This window comes from Acartia tonsa, chromosome 6 (genome assembly GCF_053477335.1).
Source record: "Acartia tonsa isolate MP-2025a chromosome 6, ASM5347733v1, whole genome shotgun sequence".
Taxonomy (NCBI): domain Eukaryota; kingdom Metazoa; phylum Arthropoda; class Copepoda; order Calanoida; family Acartiidae; genus Acartia; species Acartia tonsa.
Window position 1 is genome coordinate 2,229,842 of NC_137265.1, and position 26,579 is coordinate 2,256,420.

General features: G+C 33.0%; 2 protein-coding genes across 8 annotated transcripts; both read left to right on the forward strand.

Annotated features, from left to right (window-relative positions):
• The first annotated feature begins 483 nt into the window (after window positions 1-483).
• LOC145321563 (uncharacterized) lies at window positions 484-5,230 on the forward strand. The gene is made up of 6 exons (XM_080162990.1): window positions 484-590; window positions 1,402-1,463; window positions 2,566-2,671; window positions 3,301-3,393; window positions 4,066-4,133; window positions 4,809-5,230. The coding sequence occupies exons 1-6, from the start codon at window positions 498-500 to the stop codon at window positions 4,894-4,896; spliced, it is 510 nt and encodes a 169-aa protein (XP_080019116.1). The 5' UTR covers window positions 484-497; the 3' UTR covers window positions 4,897-5,230.
• Window positions 5,231-9,746: 4,516 nt separating this feature from the next.
• LOC145321564 (lathosterol oxidase-like) lies at window positions 9,747-24,443 on the forward strand. 7 transcript variants are annotated; one of them, XM_080162991.1, is made up of 16 exons: window positions 9,747-9,817; window positions 10,175-10,295; window positions 11,009-11,049; window positions 11,547-11,615; window positions 12,077-12,166; window positions 13,173-13,247; window positions 13,537-13,586; window positions 14,547-14,670; window positions 15,081-15,134; window positions 16,075-16,152; window positions 16,600-16,651; window positions 17,298-17,309; window positions 17,369-17,427; window positions 20,287-20,388; window positions 21,130-21,215; window positions 23,940-24,443. In XM_080162991.1, exons 1-16 carry the CDS (start codon window positions 9,779-9,781, stop codon window positions 24,019-24,021), a joined length of 1,134 nt encoding a protein of 377 aa, XP_080019117.1. In that variant the 5' UTR covers window positions 9,747-9,778; the 3' UTR covers window positions 24,022-24,443. The 7 variants fall into 7 exon arrangements, with proteins under 7 accessions (XP_080019117.1, XP_080019119.1, XP_080019120.1 ...); XM_080162993.1 differs by lacking the exon at window positions 17,369-17,427 and adding an exon at window positions 17,605-17,663; XM_080162994.1 differs by lacking the exon at window positions 17,369-17,427 and adding an exon at window positions 17,900-17,958.
• The last annotated feature ends 2,136 nt before the right edge of the window (window positions 24,444-26,579 follow it).

Here is a 26,579-nt window from a genome sequence, read left to right on the forward strand (position 1 = left end):
GTTTATTCAAAATCAAACTTCTTTTACTCTATAATCTTTTATGTTATTGATTTTATGCTTTAAAACATGCTTATTCTTAAAAGCGAAGCTTTTATATAATTAGGGTCGGTCCCTTCGTACATACGTCCGTTACGGAAAGCTCTTATTGTACATTTAGGCATGTTGGTATAGATGATTTCTGTGATAAAGGTTATTTATAAATATACTTTTTTAAATTATAAAGTAGAAAAAAAATCTTCCAAAAATATTTGTAAAAATCCTTCAAATTTATATTGTCGAAATGAATAGACGTATAATTCTTACTTTGTTTGTGAGTTGTTTAGGAGTGATTATATTCATTGCACTATTTTCATACTTAAGAGTTTTGCTTTTGTGGATGTTCTATCTTGTTTTCAAAGGGATTGTGTTCGGTGGAGATTTTTCGGCTTATTTGATGATATCGAGTGCCTGAATTAAATTTCTAATAAATTATTTTATGCAATATTTCAGATATAAAAATGTGTGAAGCCTCATGTTGTCGTGTAAGAACCTTCTGCTGCTGTGGATGTACACTGAAGACTGGATGTCTTATCATCGGCTCCTTGCAATTGGTATGACATTGGATTTATTATTACTTAGATCTTACACCAGTTTTTCGAAGATGATTAAAGTCCCTCCACAGATTATGACGTCATACGATAGAATAGCCAATGAGTGGCCAGTATACACTGTAATTGACCAATGCAATGGTAAAATTTATGCTGGCCTCTCATTGGTTACTTTATCGTATGGCGTCATGAAGGAACTTGAATCATCTTCCAGATTTTCATGTCCTCTAATAAACTGATACTTCCAGCGGGCTAAAGTAACGATCACCTCCCTCCACCTTCTTTATCCCATCCCCTCCCATCCCTTCCTACGGGATAAATGAACTGACCAATAAATGACAGGGTAAATAACAATCTAAATTGATGACAATACTTTCCCTGTCATAATATCCACGTATTTTCTACATCAATTGGAATGCACCAATTACTGGCGTGTACAGAGTTTTGACACGTAAAGTAAATTGTTTGATGGGCTAGAAATTTAAAAAGAAGACCTTTTCAAGTTCAATTTTCAGGGTGGTGTTGTCACTTCCCCCATACACCCCACATCTACTCGATTATGTAACTAATATAAAGATCAGAGATCTAAAGGGATGAGACAATGGCCGATTAATTGTTTTACCTCAATGAAGATACACAAATTATCCCTTTCAATTACATCACAATTAGTGGTTAAAAACTTAAAGAACCAACCAATTAAAATTCAATAATAGTCCCCAAAGTTGTTAAGCCAACAAATAAATAAACTTTATAATAAAACTTTGGGGACTCAATGAACCCTCCCTCCTTGCTTATGAGATTTAATTTGTTTTAGATTGGTGGTCTGCTTTTAGTTTTGGAATTATCACTGGCATACTTCAAAATGGCAGGTGAAAGGTAAAATACATTTTTTCATTTTTAAATTAGTTTTCATATAGATAAAACATAAAAATAAAAAGGATGACGACATTCATAAAAGCGAAGTTCTAAAATCAGATGGAAGGAGAAACGAACAATAACTATTGTTTCAATTTGTGTTTTGTTAACAATGTACATGGACGGAAAAAAATCCTGATGATGAGGGCAGTTTTGCCCTCGAAACGTTGAATAAATTTAAAGGTTTGATGCCTTGAGTTTTTTATTCTGAGGATTTTACATGTTGGGTCCGTAACCATTCGTCCTACTTAACTCTTGTAGAGAGTATTATCAAACTTAATAAGCAGAACACTAATTTGATAGTTTAAAGAAAATTGTATATACAGGATGCAGTAGACGGGCATACTTTCATTTTTAAAAGCAAAGCTTTTCTATAATTAGGGTCGGTCCGTCCGCCCGTCCGTAGCTTTTCTCGTTAATTTAGGCATTTTAGAATTGTCCTATCGATTTAAAACTTTGCATTGTGATTCCTTTAGTAGGTACGATTTAGAAAGCGTAGCAACTCTATAATCATAACAAGAATGTCCGTACGTCCATTTTAAACATGTTGATTTTTTACTTTTTTAACAACAAATTTTTGTGTGATCTAATCATCCGATTGATCTGATTTTTGGTATGTCCATCAACATTATCCTGTATCAAGTGTTATTGTCCGTTTGTCCTACCGTTTCAGTGCTTCGCTTTTATGGATGTTGTCATCCTTGTTAAAATCTTATCATAGAGGTGTCTTGCTTTTAATATTCTACTTTGTTCTAAGAATCATTAGTAAAGATTTAAAATTTTACAACCCTTAGAATAACAACACAGTTTGATTGAAAGCTAAATGTTTAATACTAAATATCTACATGAAATTACAGATATTAGGTTAGGTTAAGCTCCGCCTACCAGGCTGCTAGTTGGTCTGGGTTGTCTGGGGTTACATGCCCCCCTGTGTGGTGTATAGTTAGGAGCCGAGTCACTGGAGGATTAAGGGTGACCGTCAGTTTGGCCAGCAGGATTATATCTGCCCCACTACACACATATACACGAAATTAAAGAATAGGCTAAATTCTTATTTTTTTAGTTCTGGATCAGAGCTTGATGTCCTGAACAAATGGTTTGGAGTGGCTCTAGCTAGTAGAGTTGCACAAGTTGTATGCGCTACTATTCTTATTCATGGAACTAGAAAGGTAATTCATTTAACCGATATGGTTCTCCTTTTCAAATGAATGAGTTTATCTGGCTAGTAGAGTTGCACAAGTTGTATGCGCTGCTATTCTTATTCATGGAGCTAGAAAGGTAATCCATTTAACCGATATGGTTCTTCTTTTCAAATGAATGAGTTTCTCTGGCTAGTAGAGTTGCACAAGTTGTATGCGCTGCTATTCTTATTCATGAGCTAGAAAGGTAATCCATTTAACCGATATGGTTCTTCTTTTCAAATGAATGAGTTTCTCTGGCTAGTAGAGTTGCACAAGTTGTATGCGCTGCTATTCTTATTCATGGAGCTAGAAAGGTAATCCGTTGAACCGGTATGGTTCTCTTTTTGAGTAAAGCTTCTTATTTGATCCAAAAATTTTATAGATATTTTGAGAGAAGGTAACTCCAACCTCCAAAGAAAATTACTCATTAAATCATTGGCCCCCCTATAATAAATTAATTCTGTCTTTTTAACTAAATTAGAAATATAATTTCCCCATGACCCCTTCGAACAGTGCCCCTAGAGGACTCTGGAGAATAACCGATACTTTCATTGAAAAGAATAGATATGTATTTAAAATTTTGACAATAACATACCTTTTACAATACTCAAATTTAGGGGCGTGCTGGTTTTCTTCTTTGCTGGATAATCATCTATACCATTGGATTGGTTCTAACAGTCGTTGGTTTAATTCTTAAAGCTGTCATTGTGGTAAGTGGAATGATTTTTAGAGCAAGGGTACTTCATACTGTCTGTATTATACATCTCTGTAAGAATGAATATTAATCTTAATGAAGCTTTTTATAGTGCAAATTTACATTTGTCATTTAGAATGTATACTGACCTCCCATTGGTAATTTAGTCTGTGTATTGGCCTATCATTGTCATTATCATGTAGTTTTTTTAAAGTCACTATGGAGAGCTTTTCTAAACTATTTTTCTAGTATAGATTGGATCAGAATCTAAATCATTAATCCATGTTTGTTGGCCCAGGCCTTCGGACCCAAAACTAAAATTTATCCTAAATGAATAACATAAATGTAGAAGGGGTTTAGGGGGTGTCAACCCACCCTAAAATAGAAAATCCCCTTTTTTCATCCCAAAATAAAAAAAATAAAAAAAGGGAGGCACCCTCCCCCCCCCCCCAAAAAAAAAATGAATTCCCCATCCCATTTTTTTTTACTTTTTTCTTTTAAAATCTAAAATAATAAATTGGTTTAGAAAATTCGACTCTCCTCAATTGCCCCTAGAGGCCTCAACTAGGGGCGTAGGGGCTATAAATAGGAGAAATAAACCTTTGTGAAAATACGACGAAACTTCGTTTTCTTTCCGTGATCAGAAAAAGTTTTAAAAATTTAAAACTGCGTTGATTTAATTTTTTAGGGTATTATAGAGATTAGTATTGGCTTGATCTTGGGTATCTACTTTTGTATTGTTGTCAACTCTCATAGGTAATTTTTAGTATCAAATTTACTCTATAAGTATTAATTTCTGTCTAATACATTTTTATTACTAACCCAGTTAATAAATTACCACTAATACTAATTATTGTTAATTATAGTGTTTGAAACTGTTATGTCATCCTCTATTATTTTTTTTATTCTTTTACTTTTTTCTAAGAACATTTTTTTTAACTCACGAAACCTCTCGTTTAAATATTTGTTTTCAATTTAAGATGTTTAGCGTAGCATATTACAACGTTATTATGCTTCTCACTATCAAAAAGAAAATAAGAACATTTTTAATTTATATTTTTCTTTCTTCCTATCCCTGCAAAGATCTAAACTCATGGGATACGATCCCTGCGGTGCTCTTTAAGCCTATAGTAAACCTAACCTAAACTAAAATAAGCATCAAAAATTATTTTTCCTCATAAAATTTTTTTGTGATATGATCAATTCAAGCGACCCTATCATCAGAGTGCTCTATTGCCAAGAATTAAACCTGAAAGAGAATAGCTTTAAACCATCCCGAGATTTCTTTGAAAGCTTACTTAAAATGAAGAACTCAATCGGTTCAGTAGTAATATAAATCTTAAGCTTCAGACAAAAGAACTTACTACTTCATATAATAAGATTATATGAAAAAGCATAGTCAATGGCTTAAATAGATAAAATTGTTTCCAGGCTTGACTTGTTGGATGGTGTTGATAATGGTGACATTGAGGTTAATGCTCCTTCTGCAATTAAAATGAAGCAGTACAGCAGCAACTAGCTATCAAAGCCTGAATTTTACGAATTCAGAAACATATTATGAAAAGATTAATTTTCCATACAATTTACTTTCTTGGAATTAATATCTAATTTTAGTTAGTAATAATATTTTTATTTAATTGTTAAAAATATACTTAGCAGTTTACAACCGGTTTCTATCCAATGAAAATCAATTGGATTCTAAGCTGTAAAAGAACAACAATTAACAAATGTTTTGATTTTAAAATTTGAAAATGGTTTCTTTTTATACTTGTATTACTTTTATACTATTGCAAAACATATTTTGTAAAATTCGTATTGAAATCTTTTAGAGAATAAATTTGTTTAATTCTTTAGTGTTTTTTTGCGTAAGTAAATGTTACAAAAGGACATTAAAAATAAAATAAATCTTTCAACCTCTTTCTTCTTTAAAGTCTTATAAAGGCCATACATTAAAACACTTTTTTAATTATTGTTCTATTGGGGAGTGTATGGATTAAAGGAGGTGGATGGTTGATAACGTTATTTTAGCCAGCTGGGAGAATCACTTTATTAGAGTACATGAAAATCTGGCGCAACATCCAAGTAATAATATATCGATTTAATAAAATATTTGGTTGATATTCACGTAATCTTGTTACAGGATTTGATTTACAGGTTTTCGCCAGTTTAACAAACGACGTTCAACATTTATTAAATCATTCGATAGAGAATAAATAGAATAGTAATAATTTATCCCAAGAAGGAACGCTTTTGATTTCGTTTTTTGCATTTTTCATTAGTCTGTATATGTATAGAATCTGTAAAAATCTCAGAGAGCCTGTTTCAAAAAACTGCTTTTCCCTTCCGGCGACCAGTGCAAGCTAAACGTATATTATTTTACCAACTGATGCTCCCCATTTGCTATTTTAGCCAGCTTCGAGTACCACTTTGTCATCTCATCGTATTATAGACAGTTTTCCGCGGATAATAAGATATTTCAATTTCATTATATTGAGAACAAGGACGAATATTTCCAATACAAGATAAACGTTTATTATTTTACCAACAGCTGCGCCCCATTTGCTTTAAACTTCAATGTTAATTTCATATAGGCTATGTGCGAAACCGCTGTATTTATATACAGGTACGGTTGCTTATATCAATCGAAGCATCCTAAGGTCGACCCATGATTGAAGGAAACGCGCGTAAAGTTAAAACTTTTCACAATGCGCGCTCTCTGATTGAGTCTAGACTTTTTACAGGGACAACGGGTGGTTAATTTGAAAAAAAAAACTCCACAACTTACAAGAGTTTTCGTCAGTAAAATATGATAGTTGTACCCATTCAAAAAAATGCGAAAAATTTGCATATATTTTGTGTAAAACTAAGGAGGGAGGGGACATTGGGTTGTTTATTAGTCCCCAAAGTTTTACACAAACATTTTTTATTCGCTGAATTAACTACTTTGGGAAATTTTATTGAATTTTCATTGGTTGGTTCATTAAGTGTCTTAACGTTTTTAACAACTAATTGTAATCTACAGAACGGGAATTTTTGTGTATAATCATTGTGCATGTATAGCAATTTATCAGCTATTGTCTTATCCCTCTAGATCGCTGGGTAAAATAGAGTTTCTAGGACTTTTACTACTCTATAATAATCAATTGCCGTAAAGGGAAGAAAGTTCATATTTTGATCAATTTCTTATCTTTCAGTGAAAATAAAAAAATATACATTTCAGCTGAGCAAACAAAAAAGTAGAGACAAACTATTATTGTTTTATATATATATTTTAAAAACATTTTAAATATAAAAAAGCAAAAGTTTCTTTCAGAAAAGTCGATCTTTGTGTAATTTTTATTATGGGGGGGGGGGGGGAGGAGTAAGTCGACCCTCCCTTTTTTAAATTTTAGTTTTGAACAAGAAAAACTTTTAAAATATTTTTTTTGTGGGAGGGGTTGATTTTTTTATGGGCGATTTCTCTTGAAAGAGTGGTGGTAACCTTCCCAATATAGTTATAGACCTTCCCAAGACTTATGGGAAGCTACTCTGTAAATGAGAACCATATCGGATAAGCAGTTAGCGAGATCCTTCGGTACACATAGACAGACAGACAACCAGACAGATAGATAGAGATCCTATTACTTTTATATAAGGATTGACTTCTTTCAGACTATAAGGCTACAGATAAACTAAAGCGAGGAATTGACATTGTACTGTACATTATACTGGTACCCATGTTCTTTCATTCGTTAGCTTAATAAATATTGGGTACTTTTATCAAATCTTGATTGGTTGGTTCAAACTAGAAGGAACCAATATTTGGTATTAACAGAAGGGTTAATTTGTTTATAATCATTTAGGATATGCATCAATTTATCATTGCACTAGTCCCCAAAGACTTATAATAACTATTTCTTATTCGTTGGCTTAACAGCCTTGGGGACTTTTATTGCATTTTGATTGGTTGGTTTATGTTGTTGAGTGTGCAAACGTTTCAACCCATGATTGTAATCTACAGAAGGTATAATTTTATGTATTATCATTTGGGATGAGTTTATCTGCCATTGTTTTATCCTTTTTAATTCCTGATCGTGTTTTATCCACTATCCCAAAGATCATAAATGTTGGTCATTTGAATTTTAATTTCCGAATGTGTACACAATTTCTTCGGTGTTTCCTCATCCTATCTCAATATTTACTACTAGCTAAAAAAAGCTTTAAACTTCCAAACTTTCAAAATTTCGAATGTATAAACGATTTATACATTCAAATTTTTATTTTTAAAATTTGATTTCTTTTTGGAAGTTTAAAGCTTTCTTAGCTAGTAGCAAATATTGAGATAGGACGCGGAAGATACGCACACTTTCGGAAACTAAAATTCAGTTCATCAACATAAATGTTTGCACACCTGAGCTTTAATACTAAAGTGCAATATAGAGATAAGGAAATGTGCTAGAAAAAGAAACAATGTATAAATTTTTGGAATATTGATTCCTGTGACAACAAGGTAAATGTTATAAGCGAAGTATCTCTATAATCAAGTCCTAAAAATGTTTCTCGTATTCATTAGAATCCGGTGGATAGGAACCGGTTCTCATCCATACGAAAAAACTATGTCTAGCATCGTATCATATCCAGCTTTCTACGAATATAAAAATGTACAATCATAAGATAATCCGCAGAAAGCCGTTTATAATACGATGTGAGAAATAACTATTCTTGTATTTGTTTAAGCGTTGTATTATAGACAGGTTTTCGTGGATAGTAAAATGAAAATTATAACATTAATTCCAGTTTGGTTGGCCCCAAGGGGCTAGGTTAGTCAATTCATGGCATTAAAAACGTTTTACAATGGTTTGAAAGATATTATTACAATGAAAAAAAATCATATAATTATGTAATAATGACAATGAACTTTTAAAATTAAACTTTAAACGCCTTCATGCAAGGTTTGAAATAGATTAAATGATTCAAATTTGCTTAGATTTACTAAAACTTACAGGAACTTTTTAGGGAAGGCGGATCAACACATCATTAATATGGAAAAGCGTTGATTTTAATAATGATGCACTTTGTACCTTTTCGGTAACACTTGAACGTATCTAATAATTTTTATTATATAAATACGTGTTATTTATCATATTATATCCTTAGGTATAAAGTAGTGCAATGTCCGTTACACTGTTTTTCCAGAATAAATGTATGTTGTCTGATTTTTAGGAGGGCACTCTACTGATCCTGGTATACCTGCAAATAAAATCATTATTTCACAAATGGATTTATCATTACTTGGATCTTACACAAGATTATCATGTACTCCAATAAAGTGAAACTTGCAGCAAGCTAAAATACACACATCCACACCCTACCCAATCACCTCCCATCCTACTGGATGAATGAACAAACCAATAAATGATGTCCATGTTAGCAACCTAAACTTTTCCTCTGTCATAATATCCAGGTATATTCTATTTACATTAATTCACATATTTTTCAAGACTACAATTGAATAATAACAAGGATCAAAATAAGGTAGCGAAAGTTCACTTTAGGCTAGAAACGAGGTAACTTGTCAATTTGGCTCCGCTCTAGTATTGGCGAGTATGGTTTTATAGTGGGAATAGTAACTGAGTAAGACCGGAAACAGTCATAGATGCGTATCATATATAAAATTCATTTAAATAAAATATTTTATATATAATTATTTATAGTCTGAAAGATTCTAAAAATGTTTTATGATCCTTTTATAGTAGAAAGTTTTTTTGGTTTGAAGCTATAGATATCTTTAATTTTGGTGGGAATGGGTTGTCTTTTCAGGAATTTTAAAATATCTTAGAGTGCTTTTGGGCTATTTTCCTGGCCTATTAAAAAGTTCGTAAAGTTCCATCTCCACTAAATGGGAATATTTGTAAATTAGAGTTTTAGAGAAGCTTGATTTAATTTCTAAAAAACAAACAAAAATAAAAATTCTTTATTCAGAAGATAAGAACTTGACAATGCAATGACCTAAGGATAAAAATTATCAGTCAATTTCATTAACTTTTAATAGGAAGGTTAAAAAGAAATATTATAATAGGATAATCAGAATTATATTTACATTCAGTGGTGATATATCATCTATATCCAAATTTTTTAACAATAAAAAATAATATGCTTTCTTTGGTGGATCAACAAGACAATGACAAATTCTAAGGAACTTCTAAGGAAGGAGAGAAATAGGGTGTTTACCCCTTCAAAAATCATATTCTGCGTTTGTTCAATCAATTCTGAGAAGTTCTGTTATAAATGTAGTCCGTGAATCTGTCGGATCTGTGGAGCTTCGATTTTATGGTTGTTTTGTCATCCGTTTACGGTTTAATATATATTAATTTAATTATTTTAAAATTAAAATTTCAGAATAAATCTCTTTGGAAGTGAAAATGAGTAAGACAGAAAAGAAAAAGATTGTCAGAACCCAGGTGAGAATTTGATCTTGGTACGAAATGCATCCGTTAGATGTCAGTGTAGAGAGTGGTATAAAACTATGCCTTGGCTAAAGAAGATATAGTTCCCACTTCTGCAAGAACTAAACCTAACATAATTCTTATCAATTTTACCTATAGCCTAGTTTAGGTGTGAATTTTATATGTCCTCAAGTGAATTTCTAAAGATCTGCGGGAATCATCCATTTTGGGCGTTTTTACACAAAGTGCCTTATTTTGTAGCAATCATTTTCAATTCATTTTGTCTCTTGTAGAAGTTAATCAATAAATATTAGCTTGGTTGTTTTAGAAATTATGAGATTTATCATTTTACCCCCCCTAACCTGACTTTAGGAGCCAGAAGCCACAATGATGCTGAACAAAGATCTTGACAAGGACTGGTCCACCATACCTGACTATATTACCAGTGGACTACTAAGTGGTCTCGTTTTCATCATGGGCATTACTATGAGAGGTAAGCGGCTATGTAACCAGTGGACTACTAAGTGGTTTCGTTTTTATCATGGGCATTACTATGAGAGGTAAGCGGCATCAATCGACATATGATTTCTTGGATGTGGCACCAGATTTTCATGTTCTATAATAAATTGACACTCGAAGCTGGCAAAAATAAAGTAGTAAGATTTTTTTGTCTGAACTGATAAAATTGTCCTTTATGGTGAAGCTTCTTATAGGTCCTGTTATGGTTTTAGACTATTTTTTTTTATAAATAAGTCTTAGTATGAGTCCCTAGATTTGAGGGGCGCAGCTGCTAGTACTCTAATAAAGTGATACTCAAAACTGACAAAAATAACATTACCCCCAACCACCCTTTTACTGGATGAACGAACTGACCATTGACTAAGATCTAAGTTGGCAACCTAAATTGACAACAAATTTTCTATGTCAATATATCCAAGTATACATATATTATATCCATTGCAGCACCAATCCGTGAAAAAATTAAAGCAGTTTTCTAATGTCGAAAATGGACCAAAAACAATATTCTTTAAAAAAAAAACTTATTTAGGTTAGATTAGGTTAAGTAAATGTTAGAAAACCCTTGCAGGTATAGTGTCCCTTTCCCGCCCCGTATATACACATATACAAATATTTTCTAATTCTCAAATATATAAATAAATATAGGGCAGATTTTAAATATATTTTGTAACAAGTAATTCCATTTAGGAGATTGGTTGATGTTTATGGCTCATTACAGAAGATCTCAGGTTTTTATTTTTAAGTTATTACCCGCTATCACTCATTTTATTGTATAAATGAAAGAATTTACTTCTAAGGATAGAGTTACTAATATATTTCATCATAAAGAGCAAAAATATTTATTATCCTAAAACGCATATTCCTAAAAGATTGATCCTTTTCGTGAAGATCTTTTAAGTTTCCAATTAACATAAAAAAATAAACAAGAACAGTTTGACATAAGCAAAGTAGTAGATAATGCATTTGATGTTTGAATCCTCGTCGTGTCTAAAATAGGGAAAGACAATTCTTTCTAATATAATGTTGGGGGGGGGGGGGGGGTTTAGATAAAATCCTCCTACAAGCCTTTAAGGCGAAGCTATTAATGAAATGAATTATAAAATCTGGCTATTTATGCAGACAGTCGCAGATAACTCTACTTTTTACAAAAATCTGCAGCTGAAGAAGCCCTTTAAATAGATCGTAGTTTGAAACTAAAAATAGTATTCAAATAAACATTATTTAGGATTCTGAGCTTGACAGCTTAATGGACAGAAATGCCACAGAACCAACAGAATTGGGTTTATGGCTCCAGGTATATGCGTTGTCAGATTATCTTATTTACTAGCGGTTACGACAGCACAAGGGGCTTTTGGAGAAAGGATGGGGGGGGGGGGGGGGGCGAAAGTCGACCAACCCACGACAACAGAAGAAAAACACTACTTTTGAAGAGGTATTTTTTTTCTCGAGGCGATTTCTCTTGGAAACTTAGAGGTACCCTTCCTCAAAAGAGTTATAATCCTTCCGTGAAGAATAACTGTAAATAAAAGCAGATCAGTTTTAGTGAGATTTATGCATAGAGACAGACAAACACCCTGTTACTTTTTAGGATTTGTAATACCTACAAAAACGTAAAATTATTTACTGAACAGTTCATCAAAAAGCAACAGTTTCCCGTATATATTCTCTGTTCTTTCCGTATAATGCTAGTTTATTATTATAATTATGAGCTTTGTTTAGCAGCGGAGCTTCTCCAAAACTTTTTTTTTACTGTAGGAGAGATTTACAGGACTGTGGCCTGACTACATTGTTGGTGCTACTGTAGTCTCATATCTTTTCTTCTTTGGAATTGGAGGATTTTTGCATGTAAGTAATATCTATAAAAACAAGGATGACAAAATCTATAAGTAGCGAAGCCAAAAAAATATGGATAAGAATACGGACAAGGAGATTTAAAGAGCATCCATTAAAGACAAAAATATAATTATTAGAGTAAAAACCCACGAAACCTTTCTATATCTTTAATATTTATACTTTTTATTATTATTGATAGACTTACGGTCAAAGTAAATTATATTTTAAAGATTTTGAAAGACTGCAGATAAGGGAGAAAATGTGAAAAATATAAAAATAGCTAATAACCTGCTAAAAGGCTATCCGACTGCCATAAAGGTCATATAGTTAATTAAGCCCCATAATGATGGGAATGTTGACAAGTATGTTTCAGCCTTCTATCTGAAATAGGAGCTGAGAAGTTTCCCCTACTTCGTCTGACTGACGAACAGACATATTAAACAGGGACAATTCAAAAGGACAATCCTAAATTATATTTTATATGTCTACTACTATGTCATGCAAAAGGCCAATCCTAAACTATATTTTATATGTCTACTACTATATCATGTAAAAGGACAATCCTAAACTATATTTTATAGGATTACTACTATGTCATGAAAAAGGACAATCCTAAATTATATTTCATAGCTACTACTATGTCAAGCAAAAGGACAATCCCAGACTATATTTTATAGGTCTACTACTACGTCATACAAAAGGGCAATCCTAAACTTTAGTTTATATGTCTAATACTATATCAAACAAAAGGACAATCCTAAGCTATATTTTAAAGGTGTACTACTATGTCATGCAAAAGGCCAATCCTAAACTATATTTTATAGGTCTAACACTATGTCATGAAAAGGACAATCCTAAACTATATTTTATAGGTTTTCTACTATATCATGCAAAAATGCAATCCTAAACTTTATTTTATAGTTCTACAACTATGTCATGCAAAAGGAAATCCTAAACTATATTTTATAGGTGTAATACTATGTCATGCAAAAGGACAATCCTAAACTATGCTTTATAGGTGTACTACTATGTCATGCAAAAGGACAATCCCGAATCTTGGAAATGTCAGCCCAACAAATGGTTATCAAAGAAGGTAAATAAAAATTAATTTTTAAGTGAAACTTAATCAAAGGGACTATAACTATTTATTAGAATAAAAGAATCAATGTTCCTATTTCTATTTAAACTTTTACTAAAGATATTTAAAAGGGATGTAATCACTTTGTTAATCAGACTGCAAAGCAGTCCACTGGCATACAATGATTAATGCCTTCTATTTTATACCTTATTGTTCATGGAATCTCCATATAAGGTTTGGAATCGATATGTACGATTCCACATGCATAATATCCATTTTTATTTCATATTTCAATTATTTCAAGGATGAAATTCATGAAATCATCGTTGGTTGGTTTTCCTTGACCATTGGCAGGTAAATTTTTTTTCCATAAATACATTTTTAGTATTTTAATAGCCGTTTAAATAAGATATATTTGTATAAATAACAATAAATAGAAGTTTTGTTTGGAATATTGTTTTGGTTTGCAGAGCCGTTTTTATGGTTGAAAAGTTTCTACACTACTAGTTCGAAACCAAAAAATCTAAATTCAATTAAATGATCCAACGTCTTTGCATTTCAATAAGAATAAAACATCGTGGTTATAAAACTTTGGTCATCAGTGCAAAATACAATCCAATGTCGTTACTCTATAACTATGCAATATGCATAGTAGAGCAATTAAAGCACAAACTACTTCAATTCAAATAAGCTACATATTTTCTATTCTTACTCAGAAACGTTGTTATCTTAGTGTGGCCACGCCCCAGGCATTTAGGGGTTCTGTATTCGGGAAAGAGTAGAAGGGGCTAGAAAAATAACTTTAAAAATATGATAGCCTAAAAACATCACAGGATTAGACTTATCCGAATAATAGTTCAATAGTTTTAGGCTTTTATATAAAAGGATATAAAGCCTTATTAATTGTAGTGTGCTATCAGCTGCTCTAGCTACCTGGGTAATCAACGGAGGCTACACAACTATCTATTATAAATTTACTAAATATTGTAGTATGCTATCAGCTGCTCTAGCTACCTGGGTAATCAATGGAGGCTATACAACTATCTATTATAAATTTACCAAATATTATAGTGTGCTATCAGCTGCTCTAGCTACCTGGGTAATCAATGGAGGCTATACAACTATCTATTATAAATTTACCAAATATTATAGTGTGCTATCAGCTGCTCTAGCTACCTGGGTAATCAACAGAGGCTACCCAACTATCTATTATAAATTTACTAAATATTATAGTGTGCTATCAGCTGCTCTAGCTACCTGGGTAATCAATGGAGGCTATACAACTATCTATTATAAATTTACTAAATATTATAGTGTGCTATCAGCTGCTCTAGCTACCTGGGTAATCAATGGAGGCTATACAACTATCTATTATGAATTTGGTAAACATGGCTATCTCTGGGCACTTGTTGAACTTCCATTTGTATTTCTACTTACAGTAAGTTTTTATAAATAACAGCATATTTTTTTTAATCTCTTTTTTCGAATCACGAAACCTTTCAATATTTTTTTATTCTTTTTTCCTGAAGAAAAGAGCTCAAAGGTTCATTAACTTGTACAAAGAAAAAGACCATCCAAGCTTTATAAACCCTCCTCATTAAAATAAGCGGGTACAGTCCTTTTTGTGGCAACGCCTCTTAAGAGGCGTTTCATCGTATTTTCACAGTAGCGTTTCCCCTATTTTAACCCCTGCAGGGCAATCACCTAACCTAACCTTAAATAACCTCTCAAAAGCTACTGTGAAAATACGAAGAAAACCTGGTTTTAATTTGATGCAACAGCACATTTTTAAAAACTTCGAATGACCAATTTTAATTGTGTTTTTTTTTGAGTTATTTTCTATTTTAGGATTATATCACATATTGGTATCATAGAATCTATCATTTACCTTTCCTCTACAAGGTAATAACAAATAACTAGTAGCAAAGCTATAATACAAGTCTACTTGTCTGTTTTTTATATATTATAATATGTAGTGATATTCCAGAGGTGTCTCTAGGGGTTGTCATTTTTCTTGTGTGGGTGGTGGTACTCACTCCAAAATAGTTAAAACCTTCAAAATACCTACCAAATGGGGAGCTATCCTGTTAGGAGAACCGTATCGGTTCAGCAGTTAGCGAGATCCTTCCTACAAACATACAATAGACAGACATCGTTCTACTTTGTATTATAGATGTAGAGATAAATGTATAAAGGTTGGTTATTTTTTCTCGAGGCGATTTCTCTTATAAACAAGTAGTTCTTTATAGTACAAAATGATGTCATACAATACAAATGACCAATGATAGACCAATACACAGACTATATAACCAATGGGAGGCCAGTAAATATTTTGATTGACCAATGGTAGGCCAGTATGACATAATTTTTCATAGTCACTATAAAAAGTTTCTAGTTTTAAACCTTCCCAGGACCTATCAGAAGCTAGATTGTTTTGGAGAACCATATCAGTTCAGCGGTTAGCGAGATCCTTTTGTACAAACAGACAGACATACTCATAGACATCCTGTTGCTTTTATATTAGGATATGCCACATGCCCAGCTAAATTGACAATACAATTTTATGTTTACTATTTTACTGTTCTTTTCCTATAAATCATTAGCATGTTATTGTGTTTTACTAATTATATTTTTTTCCAATATGACTTCAAACCTGACTGGATTAGCCATACTATGAAAAATTATCTATTGCATCGTATTACAGACAATTTTCCATGAATATTAAATTAAATTCATAAAATTAATACCTGTTTTGTTATACCGGCCTTTTTCATTTTAATATCTGCGAAAAGCTGTTTATAATATGAGGCGATAAATGACTGTTTATGTATTATTGTTTTAGCATTTTCACAAGCTGCATCACACATACAAACAGCCAACAGCCTTCTCTGTGACTGCCATTCATCCTGTTGAATTTCTCAGGAAAATTTAGTTCTGTAAACATATCATAATTCTAGGAATCACCATTTCAAAAGACCGAAGGACAAAGTAAATTACAAACTGAATGTTCAGTGGTATAGGGCGAATAGTTAGAAAAAATTTATCCGTCTGTCTTGAATGGCTGTTGAGAAAATGACATTTGCCCCATAGCGTTACGGATAGACTGACGGACAGACAAAGCTAATTATATAGTAGCTTCGTATTCAAAATCGTACATATATTATGGTAATAATGATAGAGGAGGTCATATACATTATGCAAATTGCACCTAATTGTTAAAGTACTCATCATAGAAAGTGTGAAAGTCCAATTCCAACAACTATCCGTAACGGATGGATGAACGCACTGACCCTTATTATAAAATAGCTTCGCTTTTCAGAATTACTAAAAAGGTTTGGTGAATATACTCTGAACTAAAATTTGCTGTAGTATTCAAATGATTTATATCATGCCAATGTTTGTCATTCCTATACATGCAGGTAAGCTTCATTTTAGTCCAGTTTTAGTGCAGATTTAACAGGGCTCGGTAGCCGCATATTAGCCTGTAAGCCTCAGAGCAATCAACCTTTTAGAATTTGGAATTTGGAGTCAAAACATGACATGGAATTTGGAGTATCAAAAAGGGATTTAATTTGAGGCTTCTTCGTGGCTGCAGAGAATTTGTAAAAAACGTCATAGCTTATGCTTTAGCCTTTTCAAGAGTTAAATAGCTGCACTCTAACCGATTAAAGACCCTATTATGCAATCTCGTTGGTTCTAGATTTGTAAGCTTACATTTCTAAAAGTGTAAGCTTGTCCTTCTCAGTCAGTAAGCAAACATTTCCGAAGACAAAATTGTCTGCAATCTTTTGGGTCCTTAACGAAAAGGGAGGTAGATGTTTGGTGTATACATCAATACTTATAAAGGGAATAGAAGCTATCGTAAAATTCTGAAAAGTTGTGAGTAAGATTTCAGTCAAATGCGCTTATTAGGTCAAACTGTTTTCAAATATGCGTTTAATTATACTATGCGTCTGGTCAACATTAAGAACAGTTAGACGCATTTGACTGGAATCTTACTCACAACTTTACACAATATTGCAGAAGCTTATATTCCCTTTATTCTAACAATTATAAAATGTTTAGTTGCTTATTGTGGTATGTTATGTTACATCTACTATCATGGTATCATTGATCACTCTGGTATTACTTTCAAGGTATGTTATGCTACATCTACTATCATGGTATCATTGATCACTCTGGTATAACTTTCAAGGTATGTTATGTTACATCTACTATCATGGTATCATAGATCACTCTGGTATAACTTTCAAGGTATGTTATGCTACATCTACTATCATGGTATCATTGATCACTCTGGTATAACTTTCAAGGTATGTTATGCTACATCTACTATCATGGTATCATTGATCACCCTGGTATAACTTTCAAGGTATGTTATGCTACATCTACTATCATGGTATCATTGATCACTCTGGTATAACTTTCAAGGTACGTTATGTTACATCTACTATCATGGTATCATAGATCACTCTGGTATAACTTTCAAGGTACGTTATGTTACATCTACTATCATGGTATCATTGATCACTCTGGTATAACTTTCAAGGTATGTTATGTTACATCTACTATCATGGTATCATTGATCACTCTGGTATAACTTTCAAGGTATGTTATGTTACATCTACTATCATGGTATCATTGATCACTCTGGTATAACTTTCAAGGTATGTTATGTTACATCTACTATCATGGTATCATTGATCACTCTGGTATAACTTTCAAGGTACGTTATGTTACATCTACTATCATGGTATCATAGATCACTCTGGTATAACTTTCAAGGTACGTTATGTTACATCTACTATCATGGTATCATTGATCACTCTGGTATAACTTTCAAGGTATGTTATGTTACATCTACTATCATGGTATCATTGATCACTCTGGTATAACTTTCAAGGTATGTTATGTTACATCTACTATCATGGTATCATTGATCACTCTGGTATAACTTTCAAGGTATGTTATGTTACATCTACTATCATGGTATCATTGATCACTCTGGTATAACTTTCAAGGTATGTTATGTTACATCTACTATCATGGTATCATTGATCACTCTGGTATAACTTTCAAGGTATGTTATGTTACATCTACTATCATGGTATCATTGATCACTCTGGTATAACTTTCAAGGTATGTTATGTTACATCTACTATCATGGTATCATTGATCACTCTGGTATAACTTTCAAGGTATGTTATGCTACATCTACTATCATGGTATCATAGATCACTCTGGTATAACTTTCAAGGTATGTTATGCTACATCTTCTATCATGGTATCATTGATCACTCTGGTATAACTTTCAAGGTATGTTATGTTACATCTACTATCATGGTATCATTGATCACTCTGGTATAACTTTCAAGGTATGTTATGCTACATCTACTATCATGGTATCATTGATCACTCTGGTATAACTTTTAAGGTATGTTATGTTACATCTACTATCACGGTATCATTGATCACCCTGGTATAACTTTCAAGGTATGTTATGCTACATCTACTATCATGGTATCATTGATCACTCTGGTATAACTTTCAAGGTATGTTATGTTACATCTACTATCATGGTATCATTGATCACTCTGGTATAACTTTCAAGGTATGTTATGCTACATCTACTACCATGGTATCATAGATCACTCTGGTATAACTTTCAAGGTATGTTATGTTACATCTACTATCATGGTATCATTGATCACTCTGGTATAACTTTCAAGGTATGTTATGCTACATCTACTATCATGGTATCATTGATCACTCTGGTATAACTTTCAAGGTATGTTATGCTACATCTACTATCATGGTATCATTGATCACTCTGGTATAACTTTCAAGGTATGTTATGTTACATCTACTATCATGGTACCATTGATCACTCTGGTATAACTTTCAAGGTATGTTATGTTACATCTACTATCATAGTAACATTGATCACTCTGGTATAACTTTCAAGGTATGATACATCTACTATCATGGTATCATTGATCACTCTGGTATAACTTTCAAGGTATGATACATCTACTATCATGGTATCATTGATCACTCTGGTATAACTTTCAAGGTATGTTATGCTACATCTACTATCATGGTATCATTGATCACTCTGGTATAACTTTCAAGGTATGTTATGCTACATCTACTATCATGGTATCATTGATCACTCTGGTATAACTTTCAAGGTATGTTATGCTACATCTTCTATCATGGTATCATTGATCACTCTTGTATAACTTTTAAGGTAGGGTAAAGTTAGCTAGGTTTGTGTCTTACTAAAGACGTTTAAAATGTATGAGCCATCAATAGTAAAAGTAATATATTATTCCTTAATAACAATGAGTGGAAAATAATAAAGGTAATAAATTGTGTACACATTTTATTACGAACGAACACAGTAATAGTGTCTGACTGATTATGACGTAACAAGAAAAAATTAGCCAATGAGAGGCCGTTATTGACCAATGGTAAAATTTATAGTGGCCTCTCATTGGCTAATTTTTTTTGTTACGTCATAATCAGTCAGACACTATTACTGTGTTCATTACGAACGCATGTTTTTTTTTTCATTTCATATATAGATAAAAGTCAGCTGTAACCAATATAATTTCTAAGTACAAAGATTTACTGAATCAAACTTACTTGCTCAAAAATTTAGTCATAAATGAGAAAGCTTCAAACAGAGGTGGATATAGTATGTCTATTTGGAAAATATACTGGTACCCAAAGTTATAACCATATTCTCTCACATTTTGGCTCAATTCTAATTCTACTCTTATTAAATTTTCATTAGTTGGTAGGAACTATCAGTTTTCAACCTTCTTATCTAAAATCTTGAAATATAAAAGGGTTTATGGATATTCATTTTATCGTCCATTATCTTATCCCTTATGCTCCTTGAGGTTCTCTAACATAGTAGGATATGAAAAATAGGCTTTTTACTTGAAGTAAAGCCAATATTACAAGTTTTATAAAAACCCCATGACCCAGAAATAAATGGTTGGGGCACACATTCCTCCCAAAATAATATTTTTTTTTGTAATTGTAGAAACTCTGGTTCCAGCCATGGCAACCTGATTGTATTTTCCACGACAACCACCATCAATATTTCCACGTCAACTTTGGATTCAATGTCGAACTTTGGGACAAAGTAAGTCATGGTTTTTTTAGTAGCAAAGCTACTGTATAATTTACTTTGTCTGTCCGTCAGTCAGTCTGTAACGTTAAGGAACATATGTGATTTTCTCAGCTGTTATTGTAGATAGACAGCTGAAATTTTGTTGAAGATTCCTATGACATATATGCATTGTTTTGTCCGTCTGTCTGTGTCAGTTATGATTCAAAAGGAATAAAACTTGTTTCTTTGAATGCTTCGTGATTTTCTTTGAGTTTTTGCTAATTCTCTCTCTTCTCGTTGTTATGACAAATGGACATCTGCTCTATACCTCACTTTGTCCTCTTGTGCAAATCCATAATTTAGTTTTTGTTCCTTTCTTCTATAATTTGTCATCCTTGTTGTAATCCCTCCGGTGCTTGTCCTCAAAGTGGCCTGCGAACACAGCATCCCCCTTCTCTTGAACTTTTTTAAACCTAACTTTAAATGAAATATTTGCCCCCCCCCCAAACTTCATCCCCGTATGTTCTTATTCAATCAAAGTTGTTTCCTATCAGCTCGTGATATGATATTCATTTTCAGAATCCGCTTGATTAGAACCGACTCTCAGCCATACTGAAAATTCATTTACAGCATCGTATTACAGACACTTTTCTACAAATAGTAAAATGAAAATCAAAAAATCAATAGCAATTTGGTTACCCCGGGCCTTCGGACATTTTTATTTTAGTATCTGCTGAAAGCTGTCTATAATGCGATAAATAAATATTATTCCAGTTGCATGGAACGCAGAGACAGAAGGATAAAATCTACAGAGAGGATATCTTCTATGGAAATGGAAAGGATATTTCTGAAGCGACAAGGTCCGTTTTATTTATAATTGGTAGCGTAGATGCCCTATAATTGGGATAGGTCTGGACGTCCCCCATCTAAACTGAAAGAATCATTCTATTACTTAAAGTTTAAAAGTATAACTACGTATACTCTATGATTAAGATGTGTTAACTTGCTTCATAAAGTTTTGTTGCAATGTCTTGTTAAATTCAATCAGAGGGGGGTGGGGGTTAAACACACGTACAACTTACTATATTAGAATCTTATTATCGGCTGCGCCCCTTGCATCAAGCTAGCTAAGGAAAGTAAAATAGCCTAAAAACACCCAAACTTTCAAAAAGAATTAGTCAGAAACCAATGGGAATCTTCCATGAAATGGGGATCGTTTTAGTGGCTAACTAATATAATCAAAAACCTTACCTACTATCTATAATACAATGTAGCTTGATGTCTGTCTGTCCGTCCGTCCAGAACACAGTAATAGTGTCTGACTGATTATGATGTAACAAAAAAAATTAGCCAATGAGAGGCCACTATAAATTTTACCATTGGTCAATAACGGCCTCTCATTGGCTAATTTTTTTTGTTACGTCATAATCAGTCAGACACTATTACTGTGTTCGTCCGTCCGTCTGAAGCTTAAGATCTCGGTAACCACTGAACCGATCGGATTCTACTCTTCAGGGAATATACCAGGGGCGTCCAAGCTTTTTTTTTTGGGGGGGGGTAAAAAATTTTAGGGGGGGGGGGTAATTCGTGTTTGGGGGGGGTAAAATGGCGCGCGAAGCGCGCCGAAATTTTTTTTACCCCCCCCAAAATTTTTACCCCGGGGGTAAAATTTGATTGGGGGGGGTAATTACCCCCCCTAAAGTCTGTTGGGGGGGGGTAAATACACCCCCCAAATCTGTTGGGGGGGATAATTACCCCCCCCAAACTAATTTACCCCGGGGGTAAAATTTTTTGGGGGGGTAATTTAATTATGTAAAAAAAGCACCTACCTAATCTATTAAGTTAATAAGTACTATCCTTTAACATAAAGTAGTAAGTAAGGTTTATTTGACTATAGCTTCAGATTTCATTACTTTTAATACTGAGTTCTCCTTTTTAGGAAAGCTTCACATAGATCCCATGATGGTTCCACACTATTATAGGTCAATCCTTTGAGTGGTTTTAGGCTATTTTTCTCCTCCCTTTTTACCCTTTAGAAAACACGAGTTCTTAGATGCTAAGGGCGCCACTACTATTCAAACATATAGTAGTATCTCATTCTTTAGAACATAAAAATACAAATTTTTTTTAAAGAACATTCAATTTGGGGGGGGTAAATACTAGGGGATTTTTTTTTCCCGGCTTTTTTTGAAATTCTAGTAGTGCCGTTGCAATTATTATGCCTTTTGGTGAAAAAACACTTGTGTAAAAATTTTAACCATTTTGGACAAGTATTATGCCCAGTAATTTCACTTTGAAATTTTGACGCCCCCCTTATGGGGGTCAAAAAATCATTGCATCAGAACTATGGCTTCATGGTGCTCCCTGAATAGGTCTTGAGGAGTAGAATCAGGAATTTTTGAAATTTTGAAAATATCTTGTTCCTAGACTGAGAAAAGTTCAAAAAACCCCTAAAAAACGCCATTTTTGAAAATTGGCCAATTTTTATAGGTTTTTTGAACTTTTCTCAGGCTAGGAACGAGATATTTTCAAAATTTCAAAAATTCCTGATTCTACTCCTCAAGACCTATTCAGGGAGCACCATGAAGCCATAGTTCTGATGCAATGATTTTTTGACCCCCATAAGGGGGGCGTCAAAATTTCAAAGTGAAATTACTGGGCATAATACTTGTCCAAAATGGTTAAAATTTTTACACAAGTGTTTTTTCACCAAAAGGCATAATAATTGCAACGGCACTACTTGAATTTCAAAAAAAGCCGGGAAAAAAAAATCCCCTAGTAAATACCCCCCCCAAAAATTTTTTTTTAAAGAACATTTATTTTGGGGGGGGTAATTACCCCCCCAAAATGGTTTGGGGGGGGTAAATACCCCCCCCAAAATCGTTGGGGGTGCCTACGGCACCCCCAAGGTAGGGGTAATTTTTTTGGGGGGGGGGGTATTGTTCACAAAATTTTGGGGGTGCCAAATGGCCCATTACCCCCCCCCTTGGACGCCTATGGAATATACCTACTGGTCCTGTGGTGGTTTAAGGCTATTTTCTTGGGGGGTGGGACACCCCCAACACCCAATTTTTGTAGGACATATCCTTTTTTTTGTAGGAGATATCCTTTTATGTAGAAGATTTCCTTGGTCCTTCTTATTTTTTTTTACGAATTTCACCTTAACTTTATTTTATCATCTCTTGGGGCAAAGCCCCTAGAGGCTAGGGGCGAAGCCGCTATTCTAATCTATAATACAAAGTAGCTTGATGTCTGTCTGTCCGTCTGAAGCTTAAGATCTCAGTAACCACTGAACCGATCGGATTCTACTCTTCAGGGTATATACCTATTGGTCATGTGATGGTTTTAAGCTATTTTCTTGGGAGTTGGGACACACCCAACCCCCCCCCAAAAAAAAAAAAAAATTTCTGGGGAAACTACTTCACATAAAATTAGCAGCACCAGAAAAATTTAACTTTTTTAAAAATTACCTCTTGGATAATAAAAAGCCCCTAGAGGCTAGGGGCGAAGCCGCTAGTTTCATATCATATATTAATCAATCCATATAATAAAATAATCCTTTTAATTTTTTAAATAATTTTCAGGGAAGAATTGGAGGCAGACGAACAGCAGAGACACGATGAAAATCCATTGGCCTACCAACAGAATAAGAATAAATATTTATAACATTGTCCTTTCCCCGTAGATGACCCATCTTGTGTAATCTTGTGTAATTTTATATGTTTATCTTCATATAGTTCTAATTCTCTAAGATGTAGACCCAGATTCTTTTTATAGTGCCTATAAAAAAATGACGTCATACTAGCCTACCATTGGCCAAATAAAATGTATTCTGGCCTGCCATTGGTATTTTAGTCTGTGTATTTGCCTATTATTGGTCTTTTGTATTGTATGGCGTCATTTTTTAGAGTCACCATAAAAAGCTACATAGACCTATCTACACATACAAGGTGATTCTAACTTCCTAAAATTAGGGTATGCTTATTTACAACAGCTAGGTTAACCTATATTGGAAGATACATATATCTAACTTTTATGTGATTCCAATTGATAAAGATATTACTTTAAAAATAAACATTTTCCTTCCACCAAGCCAATCAATTTATTTTTTCAAGTTTTTCGTGTTTTATAAAGTTTAATTTCCGTCATTCTGTCTGTTTGTTAGTATATTTTCATATTTTATGTTTCATTCATCAAAAACAATTGTCAATTTTAATATTTATTACAATCTTTACCTAAAAGTGTGCAAAAAAAATGCGGACATTTTTAAAATTGAAATTGCGCGGCTTGTGTTAATAGTAGAAAAATGTTGCGCATATCGTTAGAACCATTTGGAAACCTTTTTTAAGGAAATATAAAAACGATTCTTTTGCTACTCTTAGTTTAGGAGCTACGTTTTAAAATGTCCCAACTGACTTAAAACTTGACTTGCAAGTAAATTTTGGGACATTTTACCACCTAGCTCCTAGATTATTTGTAGCACAGAAACCGTTCTTATATTTCCAAAAAATACAGTTCATAACGGTTCTAACGGTATGCGTAAAATTTTTCTACTATAAACAATTTAAAATTTAAAAATGTAGGCATCTCTTTTTGCAAAATATCTTCTCTAATTTTTAGTTTTATTTTAAAATTTACTCGCAAGTCAAGTTTTACATCAGTTAGGACATTTAAACACATAGCTCCGTAACTATACGTAGCAGAGAAATCGTTCTTATATTTCCAAAAAAAATAGAGTTCATAGCGGTTCTAACGATATGCGTAACATTTTTCTACTATTAACACAAGCCGCGCAATTTCAATTTTAAAAATGTCCGCATTTTTTTTGCACACCCTTTATATACTTTACTGTTTTAAAAGCGAAGCTTTTCTATAATTAGGGTCGGTCCGTCCGTCCGTCCGAGACACATGCTTTTTTTTTTGTTAATTTAGGCATGTTAGAATGGTCTTATCTCTTTCAAACTTTGATTCCTATAGTAGTTAGGTACGATTTAGAAAGCGTAGCAACTCTATAATTATTACCAGAATGTCTGTACGTCCATTTTAAACATGTTGATTTTTCTACTTCTTATCAACAAATTTTTATGTCATCTAATCATCCGTTTGATCTTATTTTTGGTATATTGATTCCTGGGACAACAAAGTACAATATTATAAGCCTAAGTCCTATAAATGTAAGTATGTCCAAAAACATTATCCTGTATCAAGCAGGTTCTCAAAAAATTTAGTTACAATTTTGCTTCGACTCTTATACATTTATATTCTGATTATTCAGTTCTGACACTATACAAGTGTTAATGTCCGTTTGTCCTACCGTTTCAGTGCTTTGCTTTTATGGATGTTGTCATCCCTGTTTTTAAGTTAATTTTAAGCCCGCTATTGCTGCATTTACAATTGCAAGGGGTCTTTTGAGTAAATGATAACCATATCGGTCCAGCGGTTAGCAAGGTCTTAAGCTACAGACAGATAGTCATCCTGTTGCTTTTATATGAAGATTGAAGAATCTAAGAATTTTGTCATTCTGCGATACTCAAAAATTTGTTTGTCCAATTGGCATTAGTGGCGCAGTAATAACCAAAATAACCGATTTTATTTTAAAATTGAAAATGAACAGTAACCTGTAATTATCAAAGTCAGGGATTTTAAGGGATAAGACAAAAACTACATAATTTCCTCATTTGTTGGCTTTTAAACATAAATTATTAAATCTTGATTGGTTGGTTCAAACTTCATTGTCAAAGTTTTTCAAGCAATATTTTTTTCTACAGAAGAGGTTATTTTGTTTATCACTATTGGGTATATTGCCTTTCGTAGATTCCTTATTAAAGAAAATAAGAACTGACAGACCATCAACGTTTTGTCATATCCTTATTAAAGAGTAGCTGCGCTCCTGAAAACTGGAAGACAAACAGACACGTGAACATAAAGTCAGATGCGATGCTACTGGATTTTTTTTGTCTTGAGGAAAAACAAGTTGTTAAGTATATACTTGAATTTTTCCACAACACGAATTTTACACATTTTACCTTCGTGTTTTTTGAAGCAAAGCTTTTCTATAAGTTTGTCCGTCAATACTCTAAAAACGAATAAATGTATGTTCAAATAATCCTATCGATCTCAAACCCAATACGAACATTATGATGACGATAAAGATTCTTTGACCATTAAAAGTCAATTTTATGGTTGGAGAAAATGGCTATTCCTAGGACGAAAAATAGACATTA